At 41.2% G+C, this 27,783-nt stretch overlaps 1 protein-coding gene across 1 annotated transcript in view; it reads right to left on the reverse strand.

Annotated features, from left to right (window-relative positions):
• The window catches only part of map3k5 (mitogen-activated protein kinase kinase kinase 5), a 60,569-nt gene that overhangs the window by 17,162 nt on the left and 15,624 nt on the right, over positions 1-27,783 (reverse strand). The window contains exons 2-13 of the mRNA XM_069161871.1: positions 25,175-25,314; positions 22,455-22,478; positions 17,796-17,989; positions 15,497-15,665; positions 14,308-14,414; positions 9,161-9,331; positions 6,830-6,942; positions 5,203-5,362; positions 4,117-4,270; positions 3,881-3,988; positions 2,959-3,011; positions 1,297-1,392 (exon numbers count right to left, since the gene is read on the reverse strand). Coding sequence (XP_069017972.1) covers positions 1,297-1,392; positions 2,959-3,011; positions 3,881-3,988; positions 4,117-4,270; positions 5,203-5,362; positions 6,830-6,942; positions 9,161-9,331; positions 14,308-14,414; positions 15,497-15,665; positions 17,796-17,989; positions 22,455-22,478; positions 25,175-25,314 — 1,489 coding nt within the window. The remainder of the gene's footprint in view (positions 1-1,296; positions 1,393-2,958; positions 3,012-3,880; positions 3,989-4,116; positions 4,271-5,202; positions 5,363-6,829; positions 6,943-9,160; positions 9,332-14,307; positions 14,415-15,496; positions 15,666-17,795; positions 17,990-22,454; positions 22,479-25,174; positions 25,315-27,783) is intronic.

Raw genomic sequence — 27,783 nt, forward strand, 5'->3', positions numbered from 1 at the left:
GCGACACCGCGTGCGCTCGGGCGCGCGCCAATCAAACATATGCAGCGCGGGCGGGCTCAGACCGGGTCTCTTCCTCTTTCTATACCGCCTTACATCTACTACTTCTTTCCCTCCTTCTCCCTCTCCCACTTCGTCACTCCTGCTCAAATGAAAGCAGCATCGCAACAACAGACGGCGTGACTCACTGACTGTCACACTCCAGATAATGGAACTGCAAGTGCTCGGGAGGCTCAGATGTGAGAGTCACAAGGCTGAACACTCGGGTGTTTCGTTCAGCGGCGTCGAAAAAGAGACGAGGTGTGCTCGCGGTGACGGGAACGTGGCTGACAAGAGGGCTCGAACTGCTGGAGGAAATGTTGTCCGACACCGATCTTCACGGTCCAAAGTCACCAGGAAACTCACGTTTATTCGGTAGCGAGCAGGTTTTAAGGAATTAAAAAGTCTTCTCGTGAGGAAAGGTTGCGTATTAATCGTAGTGTTGAACTTGCACCCCAAAAAAAATAATAAAAAAATATGCAGGTCACTTTGGACAAAAGGAATGAGATGTTGAAATATTAGTACCCGCCATCTCCTTTGTAAACACGTTCAAAAGTCGTACTTCAATGGCTTCACCGACAAAATGTACTCGTACTTGATGGATTTTAGGTTGCGAAACACTCCTTCATCTCTTCCTTTTGTTGATAAGGCAGTTATAAATAATTAACAAGTTGTTAATAAATGTATTTGGGTCTGCAGCCATTCTCATTAATGGTTCGTATGCGACTTGTAAAGCTTTTGTTGATGATATATAAACAATTAATAAACCCATTGCTTCCAATTTACAGACCCTCTATATAAAGCGCGCCTTGTCGCAAAGTGGTACAACATGAGGTCTTAATTAACTGCAGTTAAAGTTTAAATAATGTAATGTAATGTAACACTCATTCAGAAAAACAGCAGTACTGTGAAAGTCAAACTCAATGCCATCAGCCTCAGTGAACTTTGTTAGCACGTTAGCATGCGGTCAGCATGATTATTCATGAATCAGCAAGTTTAATAACCATATAAGATACATTTAAATCCTTTTTTTTTTCCAGACATCATGCTGAGATGAACGAATCCGTGCCCTGATTTCAAGCTAATTTGGGGCTAATAAATGTAAAAAAAAGGAACATTGATTGAGAATCATTTGAGAGGGCGGTCCTGCAACTGCGATCACATTAACGGGGTGTTTAATATGTTATCCGGCTCCTAAAAATCTCAAGACATTCATCACACAACAGGTGCAACGAGAGAAACAGGACAAGACGGACCGACCTTTTGCAGTGCATCTCGGTACAGAAGTAGATCTGGAAGTCCTCGGCATTGTGAAGGACGTAGAGAAAGGCACTGCGTTCGTCAAACTTGGAGATGCTGAGGAGAAACCGTGCAAAAGTTAGTTGTGTGGTAATATCGTGACCCGGAACGTATCGAGCCTTTCACTGGACTCACGCGACATGCGCGGGACGTGCACGCGTGTCGTAACTGCGACGCATCTCATCTACAGAACAAAATCGGCATCTGACACAAACGCAAGAGTTGTTTTGCCAAACCGTCAAATTTGCATGATGCTGAATTTGGGCACAAAAGCTGAAACGGCGGGATGAGCGCTCGTCCGTGGGCGCCACCGAGGCCGCAGCCGCCGAGCCACACAAACGGAGTGCCGTGTATGTGTGGTCGTATTGGAGCTGGAAGAGATGCCATTGTGTCCCGCTGACTGTCTGCAGGCTGAGTGGGCACAGAGAAAGAGTCGTTCCCTAGCAACATGCGAGCGCAGCCCTTCGCTTCTCTCCGGTCTGACACTGAATTCCTTTGAGGACCGTGGAAAAATAGGCTCAGAGCAAGACATCGTGAAAGCAAGAAATCATTGCGTTTGTTTAACTCACACTCTTATGTTTGATTTCTTTAATGTCGCAAAGGAAGGTCTTTAAAATCTAATTTTGTATGCATTTCAAACATAATACATATATTTCTGGTACATATGTGTATCTTAAGAATAATGTGCGGATGTATTTAGGATGTTTTTATTCTTGGTTAGACTTTTTCGTTTTTTTATCATTTGGATATTTTACTCCTCTTATGGTGTAATCCAGCAGTAGAAACAAGACACTGGGAGTGAAATTAGGGTATGACAAGCAGCATAGGTCTCTAGCCAATCACAAACCAGGGATTTAGAGTTCAAGGTTTGCTTCTGAAAGGCATAGTTTGACATTTTGGAAAAATGTTCTTCGTAGCCTGGAGGTTGGAGCGCCGCAGTGATTCCTTAGAGTCAGAGCTGACTGCCAGACAAGGTCATGGTCACAAAAAGACTCTGGGAGATCTCCCCCTTCCTTTGCTTTCTATTCCTCTATATTATTCTCATGACATGTAATATTAAAACATGCATTTGGGTCACTCATTTATTTGTTCACAATCAGCACCACTATCATTGTGGACACTACATTGTAAAAATAATGCCGTATTAATGAAATAGAAGTGGCCACTGCCTTAAAATCTGAACTGAACTGGCACAGAATGATCTATAACACTTGTTATAACAATAATAATAATAATGTTAATCATAATAAATTTAAAAAAAACTTCAGTCAATAAATTACACAACCAAGAGCTGCCAGTTAAGCTCGACTTTCTGCTTGTTTGTTTTTAAGAAAGTAGTTTCACATGCTATGCACTATGCTGACAAAGCATTTTATCCATTGCTGAAATGTTACATGTCACTGATCCTGGTTTTACTTTGACCAATCACAGATCACAGATCAAACCAGGAGCAGAATTATACAGAAACACGACCATGTTCCAGACGGAAACTCATTGTGTTGCTTTTCACACGGCTTTTTAAAAAAAGACTGTAGACTTGAAAAGACTTGAGACACGACTCTTCCTCGGTCTAAGAAGACTTGAGACTTGTATTAGTTTTGCATTGAGGCGGCTGACGCTCACCTGACGCCTCGTACAGACGTGGCGCTGAAGTTCCACTCGTGGAACCCCTTGTTCTGCAAGACAGACACGAAAACAAAACAAACAAACAACATTATCATTACAAGTTAAATCAATGTGTCGCATTATGGCGTTGGCAGCAAAATAAGGAAAAACAAGTCATTAATGGTTTTATAACACAATATTTAAATACTTGTTTTTGTAGCGTATGTAGAGCGTTTCCTCGGATCAACTACTGATGATTTTATTTATATACCGTGCAGGTAAGCAATACTGTGCTACAACATGAGAAAATATACAGATGTAAAGAACTTCATTAGTTTATGAATCACAACATCTAATTAAAGGTGACAAACACAGAAAAGGTGAAATCATCACAACCCATCTTTTAATATCTGTAATACGTGATAAACATCTTTAGTTTAAACACCATCTAGTTTAACCATTACGAGAATGTAAAGCATCAGTGCTGTTGCTATGACGACTTGCAGCATGGTACAGAGGACTGATTAAACGCTCTGAAACCAGCTCAAACCATGTGAGTGTAGAAATGTGTGATGTTTTTTTTAATGATTTAATGTCCATCAGCTGATCAGAGACAAGTGTTTTTTTTTTCTCTGTGGCTACGATATGATTTCCATCATCTCCACATCCACCTTCTCGTCCTACTGAAAGACGTCGCCAAACAGTTTCACGTGTATCTTAGCAACATTTTACACCAAAACACTCTGACTCAACACATTTAGCTGTCAGTTTGTTCACTCAAAATAGTGCCCAAACCCAACCCAAGCATGGAGGTTATTATCTTTACACTTACCTAAAGGCATTAAGGATCTTCTTAGAGGAATATGAAGTATTATCTAAACAAAAGTGTTGAATTTTAAAGGTCATAGATGGAGCATATACTGTAAATAATGACACCCACCTTGTCATCAGGAGCAACATGCCAGATAGACACCGTGTTGTCATCCACGTCTTTGTTTATGGACAAATATGAAGGCTGGTACACTTTAGTGGGCTCCAATATCAACACCTGCAGAAGGGATACATGAACAGTATTTTTAACAGTGAAAACAGTGAAAGTTTTGTGGCCTTTGCCTTTTTGTTTGCACATATTGAATCTCGGCTGTTTTATCTGTGGCCTTGGCCAGAGTCACTTACAGGGAATCGGACTGAGGAGACGTCTTTTTTGGTCGCCTCCACCAGGAAATCCATCCAGAAGTCCACCAGCTCCTGTTTGGGCGCTGGCTGCTCCGTGCAGGGCTTTTTGAAGTGCTGGTAAATCAGGATGGTCTCCACCAGCGAGCGCAGATACCTGAAACCGACCAGAGGTACAAAAACAAGGAAGAACAACCCTTTAAGAAAGTCGCAAAGAAAATATTTATTCAACCACTTCTCACCAGATGGAAGATGATCTGCATTCATATTCTACAGATTTAAAGCCACGAGCTCAGTTCGAGAAAGATCAACAAAAACAAACAACAGCATTTCAATTGTGTTTCCATGCTGGGAGACATTTTGCTCTGTGACATTAATGGAAATTTGATGAGTTTTCACAGCACTAACACAAATAAATAACAGCATGGTTTTATGCACTGGAAAAAAAAAAAAAAAAAATCCCCCCTCAACATGTTGTAGTTCTGATACAGTCTCAGAAAATGTTAGTGAAAAGTCTGAAATTATGTCCTGCAGACATCTGTTTCTCCACCATGAGAGGATTATGTGAGAATTTGAATGTGTTGCTCACATTAAAATGTTAAAAGGATAATGTTCAGTATGTGAGTGAGTGGATTACTGACAATATTTCTTTATGTTTAGTCACCTATACTAACTTCTGAACCGTTTTAATGTAGAGGAAAAAAAAGTCAAATTAGACACTTCACTGCTGTATTTCCTGTTGTGGAGAAGCATTTCTTTCATTTTCCCTCCACAGAACCAATTATTTGCATTGTTACACATTAAACACTACACAAGATGTCACAACACTAAGCTGGTATATCCGTCGCGATCCGTGTAAAGATAGAAGTGCTGTTCAAATGAGCAAAGAGATTTTGATATTTTCTGTTCTCCAATAAGAAATACACCAAATGTGGCCATACACTATGGCCACAGATGGCCGCTGTGGTTTTTGAGGGAAAGCAGAGCACGCTTCAGATCCCAATGACACACGAGCAGTTGGTGATGGAGGTGGAGAAAACATCTTTTTGGGGTTTTTTTTTCGGCGTGCCAGTCGGAAGAAAGTCTCACCAGATGGGGGCTTTGAGTTTGAAGAGTTTCTCGGAGGCCTGGATGACCCGGGTGTTGTCGCAGGCCAGGATGCTGGCGCCCAAGAAAAAGCCCACATCCCAGTAACTCTGCAGCTTGTCCAGGCTGCCTTTCTTACCCAGCAGGCTGCTCAGCTTCACTCCTGGAAAACAACACAGCAGGTACGTGAAAGTATTGTCTTTTATTGTCTGCCGCAACAACAAGATAGCTGAGGAAAGATTACAGCACGAAAGAAGAAGCTCATATTCTACTTGAATGTGTCACAACTTGCAGTCCACAGTAGGTTTTTATTTGGGTTGTTTTGCAGCCGAGCTGCTAGGGTAAGCTGCCACTACATGTTTTTGCACAGCCTGCTGCAGAAACCTGCCATTTGGAGAGGCAGTGGGGGTCGTAGGGATAAGCTCGGGGGTAAGCGGTGGTACAGCGGGACGGAGGGTGGGGTTAATTTTGGGAGCTGCAGGCCAATTCCCAGGACTGCCCTTTCTTTTTCTCACATTCCTGAGCTGCTCTGAGCCTCAGATTTCAGAGAATCAACAAAAAAGAATTGGAGCAAAGGCTTAGTTACATGATTGCCTGACAAAAACAAAAAGGGAAAGGCTACTATAAATTATTACATTTTACTATATTACAGCAGCTAGAATAATAACATCACAACTACGATGTTAAAAAAAAATATGAAAAGAGGTCCCCCTTTGCTCTACGGAGTTTCAAAGCTTCTTTCAGCAGATTGTTTTGGTTTGGTTATTGCTTTGGTTCGATAGTACTCTCGCTACACTCAGCTTGCAGGCTGCTGTTTTCCACCAACGAGCTCCAACAGCAAAACTGGATGCTACCTGCTCAGCACCAAATGTCAGAAGACAGTTAGCAGCTGAAGTGACAGATATTTCCCTCCTAACGCGTTGGAGACCAAAACAGAGCCAAAAGAAAAGTGAATGCTGGACTTTAAATCTACTTTTTGTTGTTGTTCAGTTGTTGTTAAGAGACATATTGTCACAGCTGATATGTTGAGCATATTAGACAAACTGTTGCTAACGTTTACAACAAGAACAGACACAAAACAACATTACCTCACATTTGAAGTTGTTTCTTGCTAGAATGAATGACGTCTCATTTTCACCCTCTTTTATGGTCTCTATCAACTCTGAAACATGTCTTGTTCTTTTGCTGTTAAATGGTTTAATGCTGAGCTTGCAGTTAAGTGGATTTGCCACTAAAGGTTTTTCACAGAAAACAGCTGCTGCTTCTGCTGGAAATGGGAAATGGGGTTGATGTAAGACCAAGTTGCAGCTTGTGACACCAAAACAACGAGCTGAAAGAGGCCAAAACGCTGTCTGGACCTGATGTGAACTGCAGAGACAGGTGATAAATATCTCTGGGCGACACCTCTCAAGTTACACAAAAGTATTGACTTCTACGTATAGATGGTAATAATCCTGTAAAATACAAGCTACTCTTTGGTAAACAAATTAAATCATAAAGGGCTACTGCACAGGAAGGCGAGATTAGAGTGTAACTGCTGAGTGGTTAGTCAGCAGGCTGAATGTCATAAATGAGAAGCAGCATATTTGGGTCAGAGAAGTACAAATATCAAAATCTGGTGTCCACTCACCCACTTTGCGAAGCTCGAAAGACGTGTCAAACTGGTGTCCAGCTGCCAGCAGTAGAACAGCGTAGTTGATACCAGAGTGTAGTGTTGGCTCTGACTCGAACCCCTTTTTAAACCTGAGAGAACAAGAGAGAGAGAGAAAAAAAAAAGAAAAAAAGAAATTACTCCAATAAACACTTTTCTTCCAAGAAATGCGTCATTCTGGGCATCTCCGAGATAACGAATGGCTTCGCAGGGCTCCCCCGGCTTTTCTAAGACACTTCAAGATAGAAAAAAAAACAATTACAGCCATATTGAGTTGGGGCCACAGAACGGCAAACAGCAACTGTGAGTACCCTCCCCACCCCCCCACAAAACAAGAAATTTCATTTCTTTAATGAGCAATCTGCACTGCTGACGGAGGGGGAGGGGGTGGGTGGTGTGAACGTTATTAGAGCCCGGTGCCAAGTTATGACAGGGAACTGAAAATAACAGTCAGATGGGAGCTTGATTAACAAAGCAGCATATTCAGCTGACAAAAGATATGAGGTCTTAAAAAGTGACTGCCAGATGATGACAATCAGCAGCCTCGTGTTATTATTAAAGTCTGGCCCCCTGTGTGCTAACATGACAACGATTAGGACATGACAAAGTGGAGTTACACCTCCCTTTATGTTTACAACCACTTTCGACATTTGTAGCCAGCAGTCTGACATTTCTTCAAATGCCAAGAAGTTGGAGAGACCCACCATGTGCATCTCACAATGAGCTGACTCGTCACCATCACGCTGGGTTTGTGGTGTTTTGGTTGCACACTCAAGCTGTGACGATCCAGCTCTATCGCTGCCCAGAGATCTCTGCCAGGTTAAATCTGAACTAAATTTACAATCATGCTTTCAAAAAATGGCCTAAAAGACATTGATGACAAAAATTGATTTGTTTCAACATGAAAAAAATATGCCACGCTCCCATTTTAGGTTTTTGCAGTTGCTTTTTTTTTTTTTTTTATCACTGGTAATTGCAGCAACACCAATGACAAGTTTTTACTGACACTGACGTCTCTATTAGAGTCCGGAGATGAACGCTTATAATGAAGACATAATAAGAGCACATATTAAATCTCCTAATGAATGGAAAAAAATACGAGGAAGAAGAAATAAACACTGATCTTCTTCATGATATTTGGCAGGAAACTCCAATTTCTTTTGGATATTGTTTCTGGATGGAATTGATAAACTATCCTCTCTAATATGTTTTGCTCTTGGTCGACGTTAGAAATTTTCCGCCATTTAATATCTATTCTGAAACATAGATTGGAAGCTGGGACATTTTGAGACATGGCGGAATATCATTTGAGAAAATTGTCCAATAAATTAATAAAAGGCCAAACTGGAATACAGAAATATATTTTCAGTCACTTAAGCTAGCTTTAAAGTTATACTCTTCTCTTAAATTTGTCAAAACAATATGTGATTTGAGTCTGATAAAGTTACAACAGACTGACTACAACCTTAACCTAAAATATTTAAATATTAAGGAACTGAAAAAGGCTCACAACCCTCTGGTCACTGGTTGAGAGAAGTGATAAAGCATCTTTAAATAGACGTTTTGTGGTTCCCCTGAAATATTTCAGAAGTTAGTTCACTGTTCTGAATAATCCTAAAAATAGTTTGGACACTGTGAACTGAAATAGAAACTACAATTATATTTCATTAAATCAGAAGGGTGGGACTTGAATAGTTCTTTTTTAATTTTTTTTTTATTTAATCCAAATAAAACTTGATTGGCAGTATAAACCACACAAATATTACCATGTCACCACTTCTTCATGTTCCCACCACTGCCGACACAGCAGGCAGAACCGATGCAGAAATGAACCTGCCATTGACCTTCAGCATCTCGATCTATTGTCACTGCTAATGTCATTTTAAATCTTCATTCATGTTGGTATTGTAATCTCATTTGGTATTAATAGACAGGATTAGATCCTCCTCATATTATTCTCGTATTGTTTTTCTTTAAGGTGTGACAAGTTGTGCAAATGCCATTTTGCATACCACGGCTGTAAATCAGCTGTAATTTGCTGACGTGTAGCCTGTAATCATTGCAGCCCGTGTCCTTGAATGAGACTTCTCATTGCTAACAATGACTTTCACCATCAGCTGTTACGTAATCCAGTACTGATGGCACCATTCATGGGAAACTCTTAATGTTATGGTTGCAGCAATGCAGTGAGTCAGCTTATCCATCATTTCTTCTAACAATATTTACAGGTGACTTGGTGCCTGGAGCGGCCAGCTGTTTGCCGGAGCAGAAATTTCAGGTGCACAGCGACATCCTGCCCGGCTCTCTCACCAGAGCGTGCCGCTGTCTCTGCTCTGTATGTTGGTGAAGTGGGACTCCAGGAACGTGTCCTTGTAGATGCGTCCCACCAGGCAGTAGATGTCCGATGCCACCTGCTCCTCGCCCTCCACCAGGGGCAGCATGATGTCCAGGGCTTTCTGTCGGTCGCCCGGCAGGTTCCTCCTACACAACAACACACAAGAGGAAACACAGAAAGCGGCAAGTCAGAAAGGAATTAAGCTTTTGACATTTTGTGACTGTTGCGAGACATTTAGACATTAATCGGCTCTGAGCATCTGTTCAAACGTGGGGAAATCTAAGCAGACAAAAATTACATCTGGAGTTCCCCAGGGCTCCGTTCTGGGGCCTCTTCTCTTCTTTTAGTGACTCAGATTATGGAAAACAACAAATATGTTACCACAACTATTCAGATGACACACAAATCTGACTAACCATATCACCAGGGGATGATAATCCCATATAATGTCTGAGTAAGTGCGCTGAACAAGTCAGCGATCAGTGTGACAAAAAAAGATAAAACTAAAGTGACTATTTATGGAAAAAAGGAAGAAGGATTTAAAAGGCTGATTTGGAAAGACAATTAAATACATACAAAATGATTCATGTTTGTCATGTTTCTTTGTAAAATCAGCGGAGCTCCCCAATAAGTGATTTTTGTTGGATAAATTTCATTCATAAAACAAAATAAAATTGTCTTGCGTAATAAAATTGCATGTTAATGTACAGTATTTCTAATTTTAGATGTTGCACGATGACCAAACGAATACAATTTGTAGAATAATTTAAACAGTTTACAATGTTATAATTACAATAACCGCTGATTTGAACACACTGAATTAAAATGAGCATCACCAGCAGCATGTGGAGGTCGTGTGTGAGCACAGACTTGTGCGTGTGTTTGTGTCTGTTTCTAGGGAAAAGCTGCACAGCTATTGTTGTGGGACAGCGATGCCAGGAACAGAGGAGGCTATTAGGAGCCTGACTTCAATTACAGAGGTTACCGGGTTCATTCACAGAACCACCACTTTTATTTGGTGCTGTGAGGCTTCAAACTGTGCTGCAGGCGATCATTCATTCAGGTCGGGGAGCATTTTTTTAAACTAATGTGAGGAAATAATTTGAGGTTCTATAATGAGTAACGCATCAGAAAATAACCGAGAGGGGAAAAAAAAGGGACTTTGTATTAGGAAAGGAACAGCAACCTTTTCAGGTGCTAATTACTTAAATTCTATGAATGTCTGTCTATGAAAGCTTTTACGTTTCATATTCACTCGGTGTCAAGAGAAGACACCTTTAATGCTTCGGCTTCATTAGAAAAAAGAATAGAAAAATAAAACAGCAATGGATGGGTAGGATGAGTAATCAGGCTCAGACAATAAACTATCAAATGAGGACAGTTAATTTAAATGCAATTTTATTATTATTTTTTAGAAGAAATAAATCATCGGACTCACGCGTATAATAACAATTGTAAATTTACTGTTTATTATTAGGTACATGTAATTTTGATGCAACAGCCCCGCAGTAAATCCGACCTTAATGTTCAAAAGGAGTCCGTCTCCAAAGAAATACGACCTCATATTCCTTTTCTGAAAGCAGCTTAATCCGACAAACAGTTAAGTTTTGAAGTCACGGCACCTCTCTTGGTCATCTAAGTAACAACAATCTGATGTCTCAGAGAAGTGACGCAGTTAAAACGATGCGAATATAAAGAGTTTTCCTTGCCGGGAGGAGGTGTGTTGGGTTCATGGTTCGACACAACAGCGAACCTCTGTGCAGTTTCCAGCCAATGGACAGTGTTTAAAAAAAACCAAAAACGTGTTTACTGTTGCCATGACAGCGAAGGTCGGGGAGTTTAAGGAAGTCGTAACTTTGCTGCACGACATGGTTCAAGCCATAATTTTGGTCAAAACCGTTCTCTTTTCAGCACCTCAACCAAGAGTTGGTTCAGCAACAACGAGGGTAGGAAGAGGTGACCTTTACGGCCGTATGGGGGTGGGAGACTTATTTTTTTTTTTTATAAATCAAGTATATGGTCATTTGTTGGAACCACCATCTTAAAAACCGAACCAAGTCGTCCTGCTTAAAGCAAACCAAACCTTAACCGCAATATTGTGAAATCATAAGAGAGGTATTTGTCAACAGATATTGGTGACGGTTTAGTAATCGCACAAACAAATGATGCCGTCAATAAAGACGTGAGATCAGAAAACACCCCGTTGTGGAGAGGACGGACAAACTTAAAAAAAGTATTTCGCCATTGAATGTGGAGGAATTGTTGCACGAATGTTTTGAAAATGACTTCTAACCAATAAAAAATAGGATCGACGTACAATATATTAATCTGTAATCATACATAAATTCAATGTTACATCTCAAGAAACTTGCCTTTATATAACATACTGAGTATTAATGTCAACAAACTCAGGTCAGTGAGAGCTTCAGGAAAATCACTTTGCTCATTATTATGTAAATGTCTTCATTTTTTTGTTGTCAGAACATGTTCTCTGTTGGGTGAGTTTTTATTTCAAGGTAAGACATTCGAGTCACACTCGGTTCTTCCAGTTACAGATTGTACTGAAGAAAGACCTCAGAAAGAGATGAGAGGCGCTGTCGTGCAAAGTTACACGTCACACGGACACAATGTGTGAAAAGAAAAAATCCTGATCAATGTAACGTGGCTCCTCTCCAGGGCATGAAGGTTAAATAAAACATATGAGCTGACAACTATTACCATGGAGACTGTCCAGAGGGACGAGCACTCGGGAAGACGAGACCCGCTCCCTCCTCATTGCATTTCCCTCCTTCTTCTCTCCAGAGTGCTGATGGGTATTCGGATAGAAGAGATTCTTTCTCTCGTCACGGTTCTCGGATGCGAGACCTTTGCGACGCGACGCCCCCCCACCCCTCCAAGCCACTTCAGATTCATTTAGAGGCAGAGCGCCATCTTCATATCGATGATTAGGCATTTATTAACATTAAAATATCTGTAATCTCAGGGCTGAGTGTGGGCCGCATGCTGCTGAGTCATAATTCAAGGTAATGATTTATACAACTCCACTTCAAGTTTGGAATTCATTCAGTTTCACACTCGAAACCGATTTTCTGACGTTCAGCCAATACAGACGACAACTAACCTTTGACAGCTGTGGATTTTTTTAACGGCAGTTATAATAGCAGTCATTTTGTATTCAAGCTTTGAATCTGTCTCTTCACGGGTTAAAGAAATGATCAGAGTAATTATAAATATATCAGTTAACGCCATTCATTTTTACTTGACTTTTTTTCCAGGAGGGTTAAAGATGGACAGAAGCTCCAGTGAGGACAATGTTTACAGTTCTGCCGTATAATTGACTAAATAGTTTCATATTATAAACATTATTCTACAAAAGAAGAACTTTTACTTTTGGTTCTTTTGTATATATTCACGTTAATACTTGTACTTTTAATTCCATAACATTTTGAACGCAACGCTTTGCATTTACTTTACTGAAGTAAGACATCTGAATACTCTCCCATCACCGACCAAATTAACTTTGGTCTCAAGCACTCCAACAGGTTTTTTTTTCTCCCCGACGACACCAAATCAGACAACACGGCTCCACCACCCAATGACAGAGGTCTCCTCTAACAGCTCTTGTGGTTACAGTGACTCATCCTGCTTAGCTGAATCCATAAACTGAAAACACTCGCCCTCCTATAGCTGCGACTCTGCTCATGTCGTCCTCTTCTGAAGCCGAGGGATCGCCTTTTTGCCATTAATACATATTGCATGAATTTGTCTCGTAAAACGTCTCATTACGCCGGCTTGATCTCGCAAACACAATATCCCAATCGAGGGAATGGTCCTGATAGTAGCAGAGAGCACCCGGGCGTCCTGGCGCCCCGCAGAAACATTTTCCATTTGCTGCCAAATTAAAGAATAGTGCGCTTTTATTGCTGTTTGAAGCGGTCGCGCCGTGAAAACCGCAGGAAGTTTACAAGAACAGCAGCTGGTGAGAAACAGGCAGCCAAAACCTCCCGTGTCGTACATCCGTCTGCTTCAGCATCGTAGCAACACACTTACTAACAATATCGCTGCTGTTTTTTTTTTTTTATAAAAGGAAATTCTGCCTCTTGTTGCTGCACTTAAAGCTCCTACCTGAACTAATACTGACAATATGAGAAAGATTTAAGACTTCACTGCAGCTCTGTTAACAGAAGATAAACTGTGTAAATGATAACTTCCTCATGTAAACTACTGAAACCAATATCTAATCGGAGCATAATGAAAGTCATTACTTCTGTATCAAGAGACCTTGGCGTGTGTAATCGCCTTTCTAAAGCAGGCACTTAAATGGAAACGATTATTGTCCTTCCCTTGAACAGTAGCCTGCTGTCCTGTAGTGTAGCAGAGCTCAACACCTAGTCAGACCAGTTTCAGTGAAAGTTATTATTTAGTAACACAAAATCATCGGGAAGCATCATTGCTATGGTTCAATAATACTCTTGTATATAGATTTTAGATTTTGCTATCTTGGTTTACTCTTCATACGTAAAAAAAAACAACCTAAAACGTTATTTAACCCTTCGAGGGCTGATTTGTATGCAGCAGCTCACAGCCCTGGTTAACAAATACACACACGAGTTCATAAAGCAGAAACAAATAAAGATTATAAAACATGATTCATTTTGGTAATAAATGCACGGGTAAATAAATGTCAATATTGACAAATATACAAAAAATAAAATAAAAAAGACACCATAGAAGTACTACAGAAGTACAAAGTAATCTGGGCTCTAAGTCGCATCAAAGGACACAAAATATATATTTTTTTTTTTATCACAAGTCAGTTGAGTCAAACTGAATATATGCGTGTTTGTGCGGATGAGCTCACAAAATGCAGGTTTGGTCGGTGGTTGGTGTCACTGAAGCCTCTTTTCCACGACCGACACTGACTCATTTATTTTTTTTCCCAATTGGGCTAAAGTTGTGGATAAAACCTGGAACAATGCTCGGTGTGACCTCCATCGAGGCTCCAATGGAGCTGAGCCGATGCACAAAAAAAAAAAAAAAAAAAAAAAAAAAAAGCGTAGGTGAAAAGCGTGCAGACCGTGGACAGGTACCAGCAGTGTACCACCGATGCTCTCCATCTTACCGATTCAGTGCAAAGGCGTAGTGGAACTTCACGTGCGGATGAGCCACGGGGTCAAAGGTCGGGAGCTTCTCCAGCGTCTCCACCAGCTTCACGATGGACTCGTAATCCTGGACGACAGAGTAAAGAACACGCTGATGAAGCTGCCGCTGCGCTTCACGCGTCTCCGCACGAGACGGCCTCCAAACGCAGCCTCCATCTCATCACGGTGCGGAGCTGCCGTGTGGAGGCCGGCGGCACAGTTTCTGATCTGCCTCCATTCATTCACTCTCAACACCGAAAGCACTTCAATAATTGAGAGGCCTCTTCATCCCATATTTTGGTTTCTTATACTTGTCGCTGCACCTAAAAGCCTGCTGAATAATTCACGACGTCCTCATCGCTTGTTGTTCTGCTGAATGATTCATGAGGCTGCGTGCTGCCCGCGGTGAGCGGGAGCATCTGGACGGTGAGCGGCATCGCGGCGCCGACGACCGAACAGCGGAAAAGAGCGGCAGATTTAAGACGAGCGGACCAAAAGCTTTTTCGCCTGCAGCTCTCCGCGGGCGGTCTGCGGCGACGTGAAGCGGGGAGCGACGCCGACGGATGGATGCCGAGGCAGCGACCTCCCTCTCTGACTCAGTACAGTAGGTTTGTACAGCAGCTTCCTCTTTGTTTTCTGTCATAAACAAGAAATAGTTTTTTTATTTATCCTCATGCAGACGTCACGTGTTGCATTTCAGGGGTTTGAGTTACAACCCGCACGCACACTTGTCAGCTCATTTCGGTCAATGCAGGCAAAATGCTACTCGTACGACTTCTACTTGTACCAAACGTTCAAATGTCATCACGGAAAATGCAGTAAAGTAAAAGGGTAAAAAAATACTTGAGTACCCAAATGGGTAACCATCAATGCACCAGCTGATCTAACTGCTGACACTTATTTTTCCATTTTTACTTGTTTTCTTTTGGCCTCATGTTCAATCTCACACAATTCATTTTTGACATATATGATATTGCTATTAACCAAATAATGAATGTAAATTTTGTTACAGTTCAATTACTTTATTAAACTTCCTCAAACTGAGGGGTTTTGAACACCACTTGTCTTTACTACAACCTTTCTGGTTTAACTATCCACAGGAAGTACAATGAATTTGACGAATGACAGCGATACGTTGACGTTCAGAGCGCCGACACCCAGCAGCGGTACCTGGATGTCCCGGTACGTCAGCAGGAGGTTGATGACGACGTCGACTGAAAGGCACTCCACGTTGTCCAGCCGCTGCTGGATGCGGCTCAGCTCGGCGGCCAGCTCCATGCCGGTGTACAGCTCCCGAGCTTTACGGATCTCGTTCAGGATCGTCTCGCGGAAATACTGGCTGGAGGACAAAAAAAAAGAAAACACACGCATAGAAGAGGCAGCTTGAAAGTATACGTTATAGCAATTTACCTATAACGGCAGCTTTATCGAAAGTAAACAGCATTTATACGCGCATGTAATTAACAGCTGACAAAATAAAATGTTTTCAGTAGTTTAAGTTTAATTCTAACATGACTGGAGCTGATTCATTTCCTGCCTTCTCCCATTGTTTTACATCATTTCAGATGATTCTCCAGTGAGACATGAGCCATTTCCTTCTTAAATGAGTTTTCAAAGGAAATGTTTTTAATTAAACATCGCTACGCACTTCCAGTAAAATAGGGACTCAAACTTAATTTTCAATTCTATTTTTAAAAGCGATTACCCTCACGAGGAGAGGTAGGTCCTTTTACGGTAGTCTGCCTAGAAAAGCATAAAGTTGTCACTGAATGTCTGTTTCGATTCATCATTTTGTTAATTTATTCTATTTTCGGACAGTATGTGATTTAAATCAATTGATTTTGTTCTTATATATTATTATTGTTTTCATATTCAGTCAACACTTTTTTATTTTGGAAAAGATGCTGATGATAATCAGTACAAACTCTATTTTTGTAAAGAAGATCTGTTTCTTGTCGGCCGACAAAAATTAATTTGACTTTAATTTGACTTGCATACCGGGTTTTATATCAGTATTGCCAGTCTTCCCTCTCTTTTGTATTGAACAAGGTTAAAGCCTCAACAAATATATGTGAGTGGGTGGTGAAGGGGGGGGGGTGTCAAATGACCATCATCCACCCAAAATCATTACACACTATCACAAAATGAACACCTCACAGCAGCGATCTCCTGCTACTTTAACAGAACACATTTCCTGGGTAATCTATTATAAATCCCGGCCTTCACACAGCGAACAGAACGCATTCTCCTTAAGGTACCATATAACTTGATGTATCTCGGTCTCCAGAAGACAAAGCAATCATGCAAGCGCCCGTTTTTCTTCTCCGCCTGTAAAACCTGAGTCACTATTCCTGGAGCCGAGCGCTGACTGGCTGCCGCATCGCCTGTTGGCAGGAGAGCCTCAAACATTACCCCAGCAACCGAGGCAGAGCTAGTGCTTTTTAAATTTTTTTTTATTTATTTCAAATCACCACGCGAGTCAAAGGTAAAGGGATGCACACATGAAAATAATTACAGAAATTATAAATAGGACGAGTGGGATAATAGAACTGTTTAAAAGCCTGTTCACTGAAAACTGTCCCAGTGCTGCTCAAACATGTACACCTGCACGCTACGCAGGAACTTCCTCATCTGTGATGTACCTCATTTATGTCAAGTCACCTCAGTTTGCGTTCATACGATAAAACGAACAGTCGAACATTGTTTACCCACAATGACTTTTTGGGTATTTCACGGCCCTGTACGAATAACTTCCTGTAACATATTTTTATTTTGCTTCCTTATTCTCAAACACAATGCCTTGTTGCGTTTCCTTTAACAGTTACAGAAGGCGGCTGAGTGTAAAACCCTTTTTAACATTTTCATTAGGCCTTCAGTGCAGCGCTAGCAAAAATGCAGGAAGTATAAAGTTCAAATTTGAGGCATTTTGAGGAATTTTTGCCATTAGTTTTACTGTAGAAAAATTATTTGCAATAGAAATATATCATTTTAGTGAAAACATAAGGTAAAATTTCAGAATAAAACTAAACAGCGCAGCTAAAGTAAAGCTGGCCTGAGCTAAAAATGAAGCTAATTTGCAAATTTTGCGACAGTAAGCAACAGTGGAAATTTAACTGGGCTCAAATCAACTTGTAGATTATTTATTGATTTTAATATACTTTAAATGTTAATATTACGCAGATACTATACCAGAGATACAGAACACACAGTAACCTATTAGAAGTAGTTTTTTTTGGTGAAGATTATCCAAAAGCATAGTGCAGTATGTGTGCATTTTTTGGGGGGGGTTCACAATGCTCACCAGTATCACTAGGATGCGGGCAATTAAGCTTTACACAATTCAAATGTCAAATATAGGTGATGAAAAATATACAAATAAGCAAAATACATTCAGAGTGACAAATATAAACAGCATGAAAATGCTAATTCTAATAAAACGGCCGTTTGTTTGCTGACCCGGTCTACTTACTGGGAGTTGGCCTGCGACACTTTGAGCAGCTGGATGAAGCGGTCCAGCAGCGGCATGCAGATGGGCCCCAGCAGCATCTCGAAGCTGGGCTGCATCAGCTCCGTCAGACCCTTCATCAGACTGCTCTCGCAGCAGTACACCTTGTTGTGGGGCGTCACCATGTACGGGATGAAGGTGTAGTTCGCCGAGCACGTCTGGCAACACGAGACACGCAGTTTGGGACGTGAGCACATTTAAATGTCAGCGGAAGGAAGGAAAAGAGGCATCAGTGACGTCACAGGCGAAACGGGGTGGTATCATTCGGAAAATAGCCCCCCAAAAATACCTTTCGCCTCGTTTTGAAAGATCTGTGAATGTCGTCTTGAACAGAAAACAATTCAGTACACCACATCTGGACATGGTGCATTTAGGAGTAGCTCAAGACAAATTCACATTAAATATATATAGTGTAATTTTAAAAGCAATCGAGGGCAGCTCTATATGATGCGTATCTTTGGCGAGGTCGATATCTCTGTCATTAAACATATATACATTTTAATGCGACGAAAGAAATATAGACTCGCTGCCTGTTTTAATGCAAATATTAGAGGCATATGTTTTAATAACTGAGATTAAAGTGTAATGTATCGTGACCTAGCGGTACAACGTGTGCATCTACACTAGAGAACACCCCCCCCCCCCCTCATTGAATAATTATACAACAAACTCTCTTTACAACTGCTCTTACAGACGGCGTAGAATAAAACCTGAGGGGAGGAAGTCTGAGCTGTTTGAGACGGTTTCGGGTGATAACACCGAGCTTCATATCTGATCTGACACAACTCTGTTCACGTGGTTATCTTCCAGTCTGAACATGCAGCAGCCGGGAGGACAGATGTGCATCAGTGGGGAAAGAGGAGGGAGGTAAGAGGGAGGGCGGGGGGGTGACAGGCCCATTAGGAGCTGCTTTCTCATAACCACCGACACTTCCAGCAGCGTTCAGGCAGCCTGGCGTTTCGGGAGTCATTTACTTTCACGTCTGTTCCAGTTTTAAGCTGCACTTGTTGCACCAAAAGCATCCTTCCTTATTTACCTCGCTCTAATTCAAGACATCTGTGCGTCTCGCCTCTATTTGTTCCGTCTCCTGCGTCTGTATTTGTTTTAACTTCACACTATTCTCCGGCAGCGGGCCTCGACGCTCCTGTTGCGGTGGCCCCCGCCGCTGCTGAATAAACAAAGAGGAAGCACGTGTGTGTGTGTGGTGTTTACGGACAGCAGAGAGAGAGAGAGAGAAGCAGGAAATCCACTACTGATATCCTCAAGAAGCAGTCGAGGTCTTTTGAAGGAGAGCTATTCCCAGTATGTCAGATGTGTGCAAAAAAACAACAAAAAAAACCACAAAAAAAACACAACAAAAGCATCTGAAGGCGGTTGGGCTGCTACCCAGCTGCATCCTGACTGGCTTTAATATTCTATCATAGTTTCGGCTTTTCAGAAAAACACACTGCTGCTGCAGAAGAAGAAGAAGAAGAAAAAAAAAAGGAAGTGTTGAAGCAATGAAAGCCATCCGCAGATAACTACTTCCTCCTTGTGCAACAGCCAGCGGTTCATGACATCATCAGCTCCTGCAGCAGCAACGCAGGCCTTTGAGAAATCCACCCGTGACACCTGTTTCTGTGAGCTGTAACCAGACAGGTTGCAAAAAAACACTCAGGCTATATTTAGCTCTCGTGTTGCGTGTGGGATCACATGCTCAGGCCGATGCATATTTCAGAGGTCACCTGATGCTCACCTCTGCTCGTCGTTCGCAGGTAACGAGTTTCTGAGCTGAAACACATGCATGTCTGGCTCGCGGGGAATTTGGCGAATGGCACCGAGAATGAGCCAGTTATTCAAGCGAGTGAGTCATCCGGGTTGTTGTTGTTTTTTTTTTTTTTTTTTGTTCAGCCTCGCCGATGATCCATCCGTCCATCTGCAGTTGCAGCAGGATCGTATCACCGGAGACGAACACGGCTTAATGTTAACGCTTCATTTTTTATTACGGCCGCTCCCACTGAGGAGGCAGTTATGACCCAGCTTCTTCCAACCTGGGCCTCAAAGCTCGGGTACGGTAAGGAGTCGTAATTAGATAAACACAAACAGAGGCCAATTACCTGGATTTCAATTATCATGGCGGGGAGTTAAATGCACTGCGTGAAACATAATTAGCAACACATGCGTTTCAAACACGGGGAAATGATCACGTAATCACCTGCAGTGTTTTTTTTTTGAAGCAATGATAAAAAAATATATAAATGGATTTGCATCAATGCAAGTGGCAGTTAAAAGCACCTGACTGTTAACAATATATAGAATTAGCAGCTCAATCTAAAGTTTATAGTTCTTTACAGCGGGTTTCATCTCACTGCTTTGCTGTCCAGCCAGCAACTTCATTGTTCGTCATTTATTTGGTTGTTTTTTTCATTACCAGGCAGCTGTTTGCAGTAAAAAAAAAAAAACATCTAAAGACTTTCCACTGAACTACCTGCTCGGTACCAAACTGCAGACAATTAGTGAGGAGTTGGTGGATAAAGGGAAGCATGTCGGCAGCAGGTATTAATAAACAAAACATGTGTTTTCCCTCAGGACATAGTACACACCAACACAGTGTGAATATTGGGTTTTTTTCAACAGGTGGCTTAAAAACTAAACTCTAAAGGAGTGATAATGTTGCTCCATAAATGATGGAAGAAGTCCAATTTATCAGCTTCAATCTGCAATCCAAGTTCAAAGAAGCTGCATTTGCATGTCTTACAAGTATGTTGGCAGGATAACATGAAAGGACATGTATTAAGACTTGTTTTCCGAGATCACGTTTCATAATGAGTTGGCTGGAAACATTAAAAAGTAAGCCGGGGACAAAATATTCAAGCAAATGTGAGCTAATTACATTTTACTAGAAAAAAATGTCAAAAGTCGTAATAACTGGTGACAATATTTGCTGGAGATAAGATGCGTGTTGTTGTTTACTTCAATGTGACGTGGTGTTTTGAAAACTATTATGAATATGAAGTGTTGTTTGTTTTTTAATTTCCTGAATTGCCTCCAATGTTGAAATAAAGAGTGTCTGAATATAATGTAGGTGACTTGCAGGAATAGGAGGGTCCTAATTTTAGGGGTTAATTATGAAGGATATTAACGTTTGAGCATAATTAATAGGTTTAATTCCACAGACTACGGGGGACTAAAGTGTCACGCCTTGTGTGTCGACCTGTGCTTGCAGGAGGCAGGTTACTATTGGCCAAAAGTTTCTTTGTGACAGTTTTTCTGAATGCATGCATGAATATCATCTCTAGAGCCGAATGTGTATGAAACTGATTATAACCAATAGATGAAAGATGTTAATCAAGGTCCATGCAGGGAAAAAAAACAACCAAAAACAGCTGCAATAACATCAAAGGGATGGGAAAAAAAAAGTTATGATCAAAAACTCAGAATTTGCACTTAAAATGCACTTTTCCCAGTACACGGGGGTAGTTAAGAGCACATGAACCCGTGCAAAAGGGCATTAAAGTGCCTCAATACAAGTGGGAACAAAGACAGCGAGTGGCCATGAGGAAGATGTGTGAGCTCACGCTCTGATGCTGCGCGTGATTATCAGCTCTCCTCACACGGTACGAGTACGTTTCAGAGAACGGTATGTTTTCATGCCAACTCCTCCCACTCTGAAAAGCCACTTAGGAGAGCTAAGCCTTTCCTCTGACTCCTGAACAAGGACTCCTGGACAATTAGCCTCAGCCTGCTTCTGTCTTCATGACACGTCGAGGGACAGATTGGTCCGCTCACAGAAAGTCCGATTAGCAATTAAACATTTTGAGGCGCTTATGGAAAAAAAAATAAAATGCAGAAAGTTTCTCTCTAATGAGAGAATTTGCGACTTTTGTCTGTTTTATATCAAAATAAATGGAATTATATTCAGTTTTCCACTGCAGATAAAGAAAAAAAGGAATTTGAAGATGTCACCGTGGGCTTATTTTCGAATGGCTTTTTGAATGCCAAAAATGAGCTAATGGAGCATGTAGTTTAGTTTACTGTAGGCTCATGAGTTTACAGAGAAAACCATCCTCAGGTTCCCTTAAATTAGTAAGATAATATACGTTTCTAACTTAAAACAGAGGTGGCTTTACTAAAAATGTAAATATTTATATCTAATGTGTTTTAGCGGGTAAATCTAAATCAGTGCATTGACTTTTTTTATGAAGAACTAGTCATATCTGAGTCAGTTAAGAACAGGATTTCCTTTGCTTCAAGGCTGCACCTTATTTGAATGCTGCAGATTTTGCAAGTCAAATTTTCAAAATGCTCGTGTCTTCTTGTGCAGCTCGTGGAACAGCTGTCGCCTGAGAAATTCATCTCGAAAGTGGGAAGTGAACATGCCTTCGTTTTGCATCGAACCCGACGTGTATCGCAGCCTCTAAACAAAAGTGGGCTGCAACAAGATGAAACCCTTTACAACACCGAGCAGAGAAACGTAAGGTGTTAGATACTGTGCTGTTTGCACGTTGTAAAAAAAAAAAAACAACCCAAAAAAACAACAACAACATATTCTTTGCACCACATAATATGTGTGATGTGTGAGCGCTGGGTGAGCAAGAGTGTGAAAAGGCGGAGGCAAAGGAAGAAATACTTAAGTGTACTTACAGTGTTCTTCTGGCAAATTATCTCCTGAAAGAAGAGAAGAGAATAAATTACATTTTGAGACTCAACAAGGACATTTTCTTCCGTGGGGGCAATTTTGTGTTGGACGCTGAATAAAAACAATCCTACAAACATCAGGCCTGAGACGGCAACATAAAGAGATGACGCTGCACGTCTGCATGCAATTAGAGAAGAAGACTACGAGCTGATCTAAAGGCTTTATTTACAATGAGAAGTACCTTTAAATGTGTATGTTCAGCACTTGACTTGTCCTACATATTAAATATTAAACACACTCTGCATCCCGCTGCATCCTGCACACTTCAGGCTAGCAGCGGCGTTTGGCCTTTTCTAAATCAGTAGATTACTATTTTACTCAAAAGATAGCTTTCGACTTTATTTTTCAATTTTCAGTGCCCTTCAGGGTCATTGCGCGTCGAGCTTCCCCGCCTGTGCAAACAACACAACTAAATGCACTTCAAAGTAAGTGCTTGATGGATCATTTGAAAGTGTCTGACAATCCCCTTTCAACAGAAAGTCTGAGGGTTGTTGTTGGTGTCACGTCGACTTTCTGCAGAGATTTGCCAGTTACGAGGAAGTGAAAAGTTTAACAATTTAAACTAACGGTTTGAAGCTCTTTCCTCATTCTTAACACAAAAACTAAAGTCACATTTGTATGTAAAACCAATTACAGAAACGAATGTCTTTAGGTGTGCAAAGTTTCCTTTTAGTGCCAATTCCATGTTGTCTTTTCCATCTCTATGACGGCTATTTTTTTTATAATTGAGCAGGCGGGCTACACCTATGAATTTGTTTATTTAAAGCACCCCGTGTTGGATTTTCTGCAACTAAAAGCACCTTCTTCTGTCTTTTTTTTTTTTTTTTTTTACATCTAAACTGACAATTTAAATAATCTTTGCGGGCTTTAACACGTCTTTACATGTTTTACAACTTTAAGGAAAATCTGAATTTTCTAGCTGTAACTTCACGTGCAAAGAATAGACTTTCAGTACAAAGGCCACTTATCACTCACTGGATAAAATGATCAATAGGATAGAATTGAGCAATTAAAATGATGAAATAAATCACTTCATCTCACTAACACGACACAGCGCAGAGTACTACTAATGTCTATCTGTCCCTGAAGAATACAAGGCAGTAATGAGTGCTTGCAGAACATCAATATCATATTCGTATGTTCTGTAAGATGACCTCTACGATGTGTTATAACCGATAAGAGTGTTTCTTAATGCTGGTTGTGTTTTAAAATTAATCTAGAAGAAGACATTTTAAATTGTGTATCCACAAAATAATCCCAAATAAATGAAAGTCTTGTTCATTGGGACTATTTTATTCTTCAGGAAAAATGCTGCAGTGAATAGAAGCATGACGGGTGCACCGAGTGCATGAATGCTCTTTTTAGGATCTTGGTGTATGTTTAAAAAAAAAAGCAAAAAAAAAAAGCTCCATTACGCAAAGAAAACTTTAAAAACAGCACCCTTTTCAAACAATTTAGCAGCTGAATAGATAATCCGAGGAAACTGCCAGAGAGGAGTGGTGTTTTCAGGGCAGGGTGAGGAGAAGCTAGTCATCGCCCAGCCAGACGGGTGGGCACCGCGGGCGGACCACAGGAAGTGAAAACTGCTTTTAGCTTTCAGACTGCATTAGAGCAGGAATGAAATGCCACCTTCAGCAATTTTCCCGACACGAAGAACACACATAATACAGCCGAGTTTCGTTCTTACACCTCGAACTGTTTGTTACTGTAGGATGACTAGAGTTTGTTCAGACTCCTGTCGCTGCACCAGCCAGGAGAAATGTGTTCCTCTGCTACAAGTCGCCTACAGTGGGAGTTGTTGTTTTTTTGTCAGCCTCAGACTGCGTGAAATATGGCTTTTCTGCTATAAAGTTGCTTCAACACACTCACTGTCACTGACACTTTAAGTAAATATACAGTTTTTGTCATTGCATGTTGCTTTTAGTGATTTGACGGTGTACAATTTCAACTTTATTGTTGTCTAGAATCTCTTTCCAGTTTAAAACATGTTGTTAGGTCTTGGAAAATTGTGGAATAATAAAAGAAATTTGCAATTAAAATGAGCAAAGACCGCTAACATGGGACACCAAGGTATGCACTCTTCTAAATTTATTTAGCTATTTTATTAATAGAATAATGTGGTCATTTTATTAGTTTGATTCTGACCAGGGACCTTGTTGTTCCCTTCTTTCTTTCTGTGGTTCTTGTCTGTATTTTTAATGTCACTGTAATAAATATTCCTTGAAATATTAAGATTCATGTTAAAATAGCAAACATTTTCCAAAAATTCTCTATCTTTCAACGATTAGCGATCCTTTAAAAAGACACTTTCATTCATTTATAAAAAAAAAATTAAAATGAAGGAGAGCATAAACACCTCTTGAGGACTAAAAATAAAAATAAACACAGAATGATCCAGATAGATTAGCACTTTTAAAAAGTGTTTGGTAACTAATCAAAAAAAAAAGGCAGAAAACACAATTGTGTTTCCTGATTAAACTCTCTTTTCACCCTCAGTCCACTTCCTACCACAGCACGTTTCATAAATTCATTTCCGCGCATCAAGTAATTGATGTCACCCTCCTCCTAAATATAGCCTTTAATCACCACCTCGCAATGAACCGCCGCGGTTGTTTGGATTGTGCGTTAAAGTGATGAGAGCCGAACTGTCCTGGTTTCTGCTTACCTGCAGCGACTGCAGGGAGTCGGAGTTAGTGTCGCAGTACAGGATGATGTTGTTGGCCATGCTGAAGCTCTCTCGGACTCCCAGGTGGTAGAAGAGCGAGGGCTGGCGGAAAGCATCGGTCATCTCCACCGCAGCTATGTCTGGTGGCGAGAGACAGGTACAGGCGTCAAAGATGTCAGTGTGGTCCTCCGAGGGAAGAGTACCAACTGAAGCTCAGCAAGTCCCTGACTTATCTTCCGGCAGTTGTATCCAGTAACATCAATTCAAATATCAGGAGCTTTTGAAGACCGATAAAAATACCGGAGACAGTTCATCTCACTCTAAAACTAGGAGCATTACTCCGCTGCTGTAACAGCCTTCCACTCTTCTGGTTTACACCAGATTATGGAACCTGGATGCGGTGATTTACTCCCATTCAACCACATTTCAACCCATTGAAGCGATCAATTTATCGATGCAAAATCACCACAGAACATGGCCTATAATTACAGTGAGGAACTGTTCAAACAACATGCAGTTGTGTGATGTAAATGTATAGAGAGTAGAAGAAAGCCCAGCTAAAGGATCATTCAGGGTTCCCCATGTCGGCTCTAATTATAAGCTTCATCTTTTAAAAAGGAAAGTTTGAGTCTTAAAAGTAGGGAAGGCGTCTGCCTCCCGAACCCAAACTGAGAGGTGGGTGGACGGGACGGGGGCTTGAAAGCTAAGCTTTTTCCACTTTTAGAAACTGTAGGAGCCACAAACGAGTCTGGACTCCATTTGGATAATATGGTACTACTGTGTGAGGTCTGCAAGAAAAGGTGGAGCCTTGTCAGTAAAGGGTGAAACCCAGTCACTAATATTGGGTGATAAAACCTGACTCATTTAACAGTATTGGGAGGGTTGAAGTCATGGCTCTGTGTTTGCTTGTGAAAATCGTACACAACCAAACTCGGGAAAAGAACATGTTATTATGGTCCCTGTTTATGTCAGTAAAACAGAAAATGCTTATTTGTTCGAAACCTTATTCCTTTCGTGAAAGCCAGCAGATTGATGATGACGAGAACACCAGCACAATAAATGCACATTTATACCATTTCGTCAGCAAACACGTCACAATTCGTGAAACCAGGCGCACCGAATAATTTAAAATGACAACGTTGGGAATATCACAAGAGGGCGGCTTTAACATAAACTCTTCTCGTAAACGCCAACAAACTACAGGTATTTTACAGGTGATTCTTACAGTTGCAGTCTGTCGTCAGCTATAGAGTCTCCTTTCAGAGATGCAAGTGGAGCTAATTCAGAGCGCAGCGGCTTTAAGAAAGTAAGTAACTCCCATCGATGAAGGCGACTCGACCCGCCAGTGAATACAAACACACTCGGTACCGCTCCGACTCCAGCTGAACTCGCACGAACGATCGAGATCAACAGGTCAAGGGGAGTCAATATTGCCCGTTGTCAGTCAAGCCAGCCAGCAGGGCTCCTGGTGAAGGGGTGGAGAGTTCCCAGCCTTCAACAAAAAGAAAACTCCAGTGCTTGTAGCAGCATAACAGACGGCTGCGTTGTGCAAGTATTTGAACTGACTGGTGGGCTGTTAAAGTGAACAAATACCACACAGGAGCCTGCCAACCGCCTGGAAATCCTTCAGCTCCTTCAGCTCCTGCACTCCGATGACGCACCCATCGACATGTAAATTAAAGCCCGATGACGTTCTGGAGACCCACGCATGAGGCGGGGCGGTACATGCCGTCCCTGAGGCCACCTCGAGCCACCGATAACAACAAAAACAAATCAGCCCGGTGGCCGCGCTCCAGTAATGACAGAGGAGAGTCGCAGAGATAAAGCCGCTCCCTGTTTTTTTTTTTTTTTTTTTTTTTTTTTTTTTTTTTTTTTTTTTTATCTGTTTCCAACTATACACCTCTCTGTGTCAACAAACAACACGGAGCTTAAAAAGAAGAATCTTTATACGTCTGATGGGCGGTTTTAAGCAGGCGCTCATTACAGCTGGAGGGAAAGCACCAAAACATTCAGTCAGCCAGCATAAATCAACGCCAGGGTGAGCTCAGACGACGGGCTGAAGATTTCAGGAGGAACATGTTTTTAAGGAAGCCTGACGAGCGCAAAACAGACCAAAGTTTACCATCATCGTTACAGCTTCTACAGCTTTTATTTTGAAAAGTGACAGGTACTCGGCTTGTAATTGCAGACTTGAAGCTGCTCCCCATTTTTTTAAGCCGTGATCTCCGTTCAGGTTAAAAGAATGAAGATTTGAGACTCGTCTGAGACTAAAGAGCAAAACACATTCAAGCCTGAAGTCTTGACCTGGTGAACTTTCCTTTAAAATAAAAAGTTATATGAATGATTTGTTATTACTAAAATGATTAAATGCTGTTACATTATTTAGTTTAACACCATGAATTGCCTCACAAACACTGAAATTGATTATCTCAGTCCTCGGCGTAACTAGCGACAATTCAATAGGCGAAGCTGAGAATTTCAGAGCCGGCCAATTTGGACGCAGATCATTTCATACAGTCTTCATCACCATTCAACAGTAAAACTAGAATCATGACTGACTGTGTTGGCCATACATACCATGTGTACGACACTTATGGTTTTGAGTTTTA

This window comes from Embiotoca jacksoni, unplaced genomic scaffold (genome assembly GCF_022577435.1).
Source record: "Embiotoca jacksoni isolate LCO1_2020_lvr unplaced genomic scaffold, fEmbJac1.0.p SCAF_29, whole genome shotgun sequence".
NCBI lineage: Eukaryota > Metazoa > Chordata > Actinopteri > Embiotocidae > Embiotoca > Embiotoca jacksoni.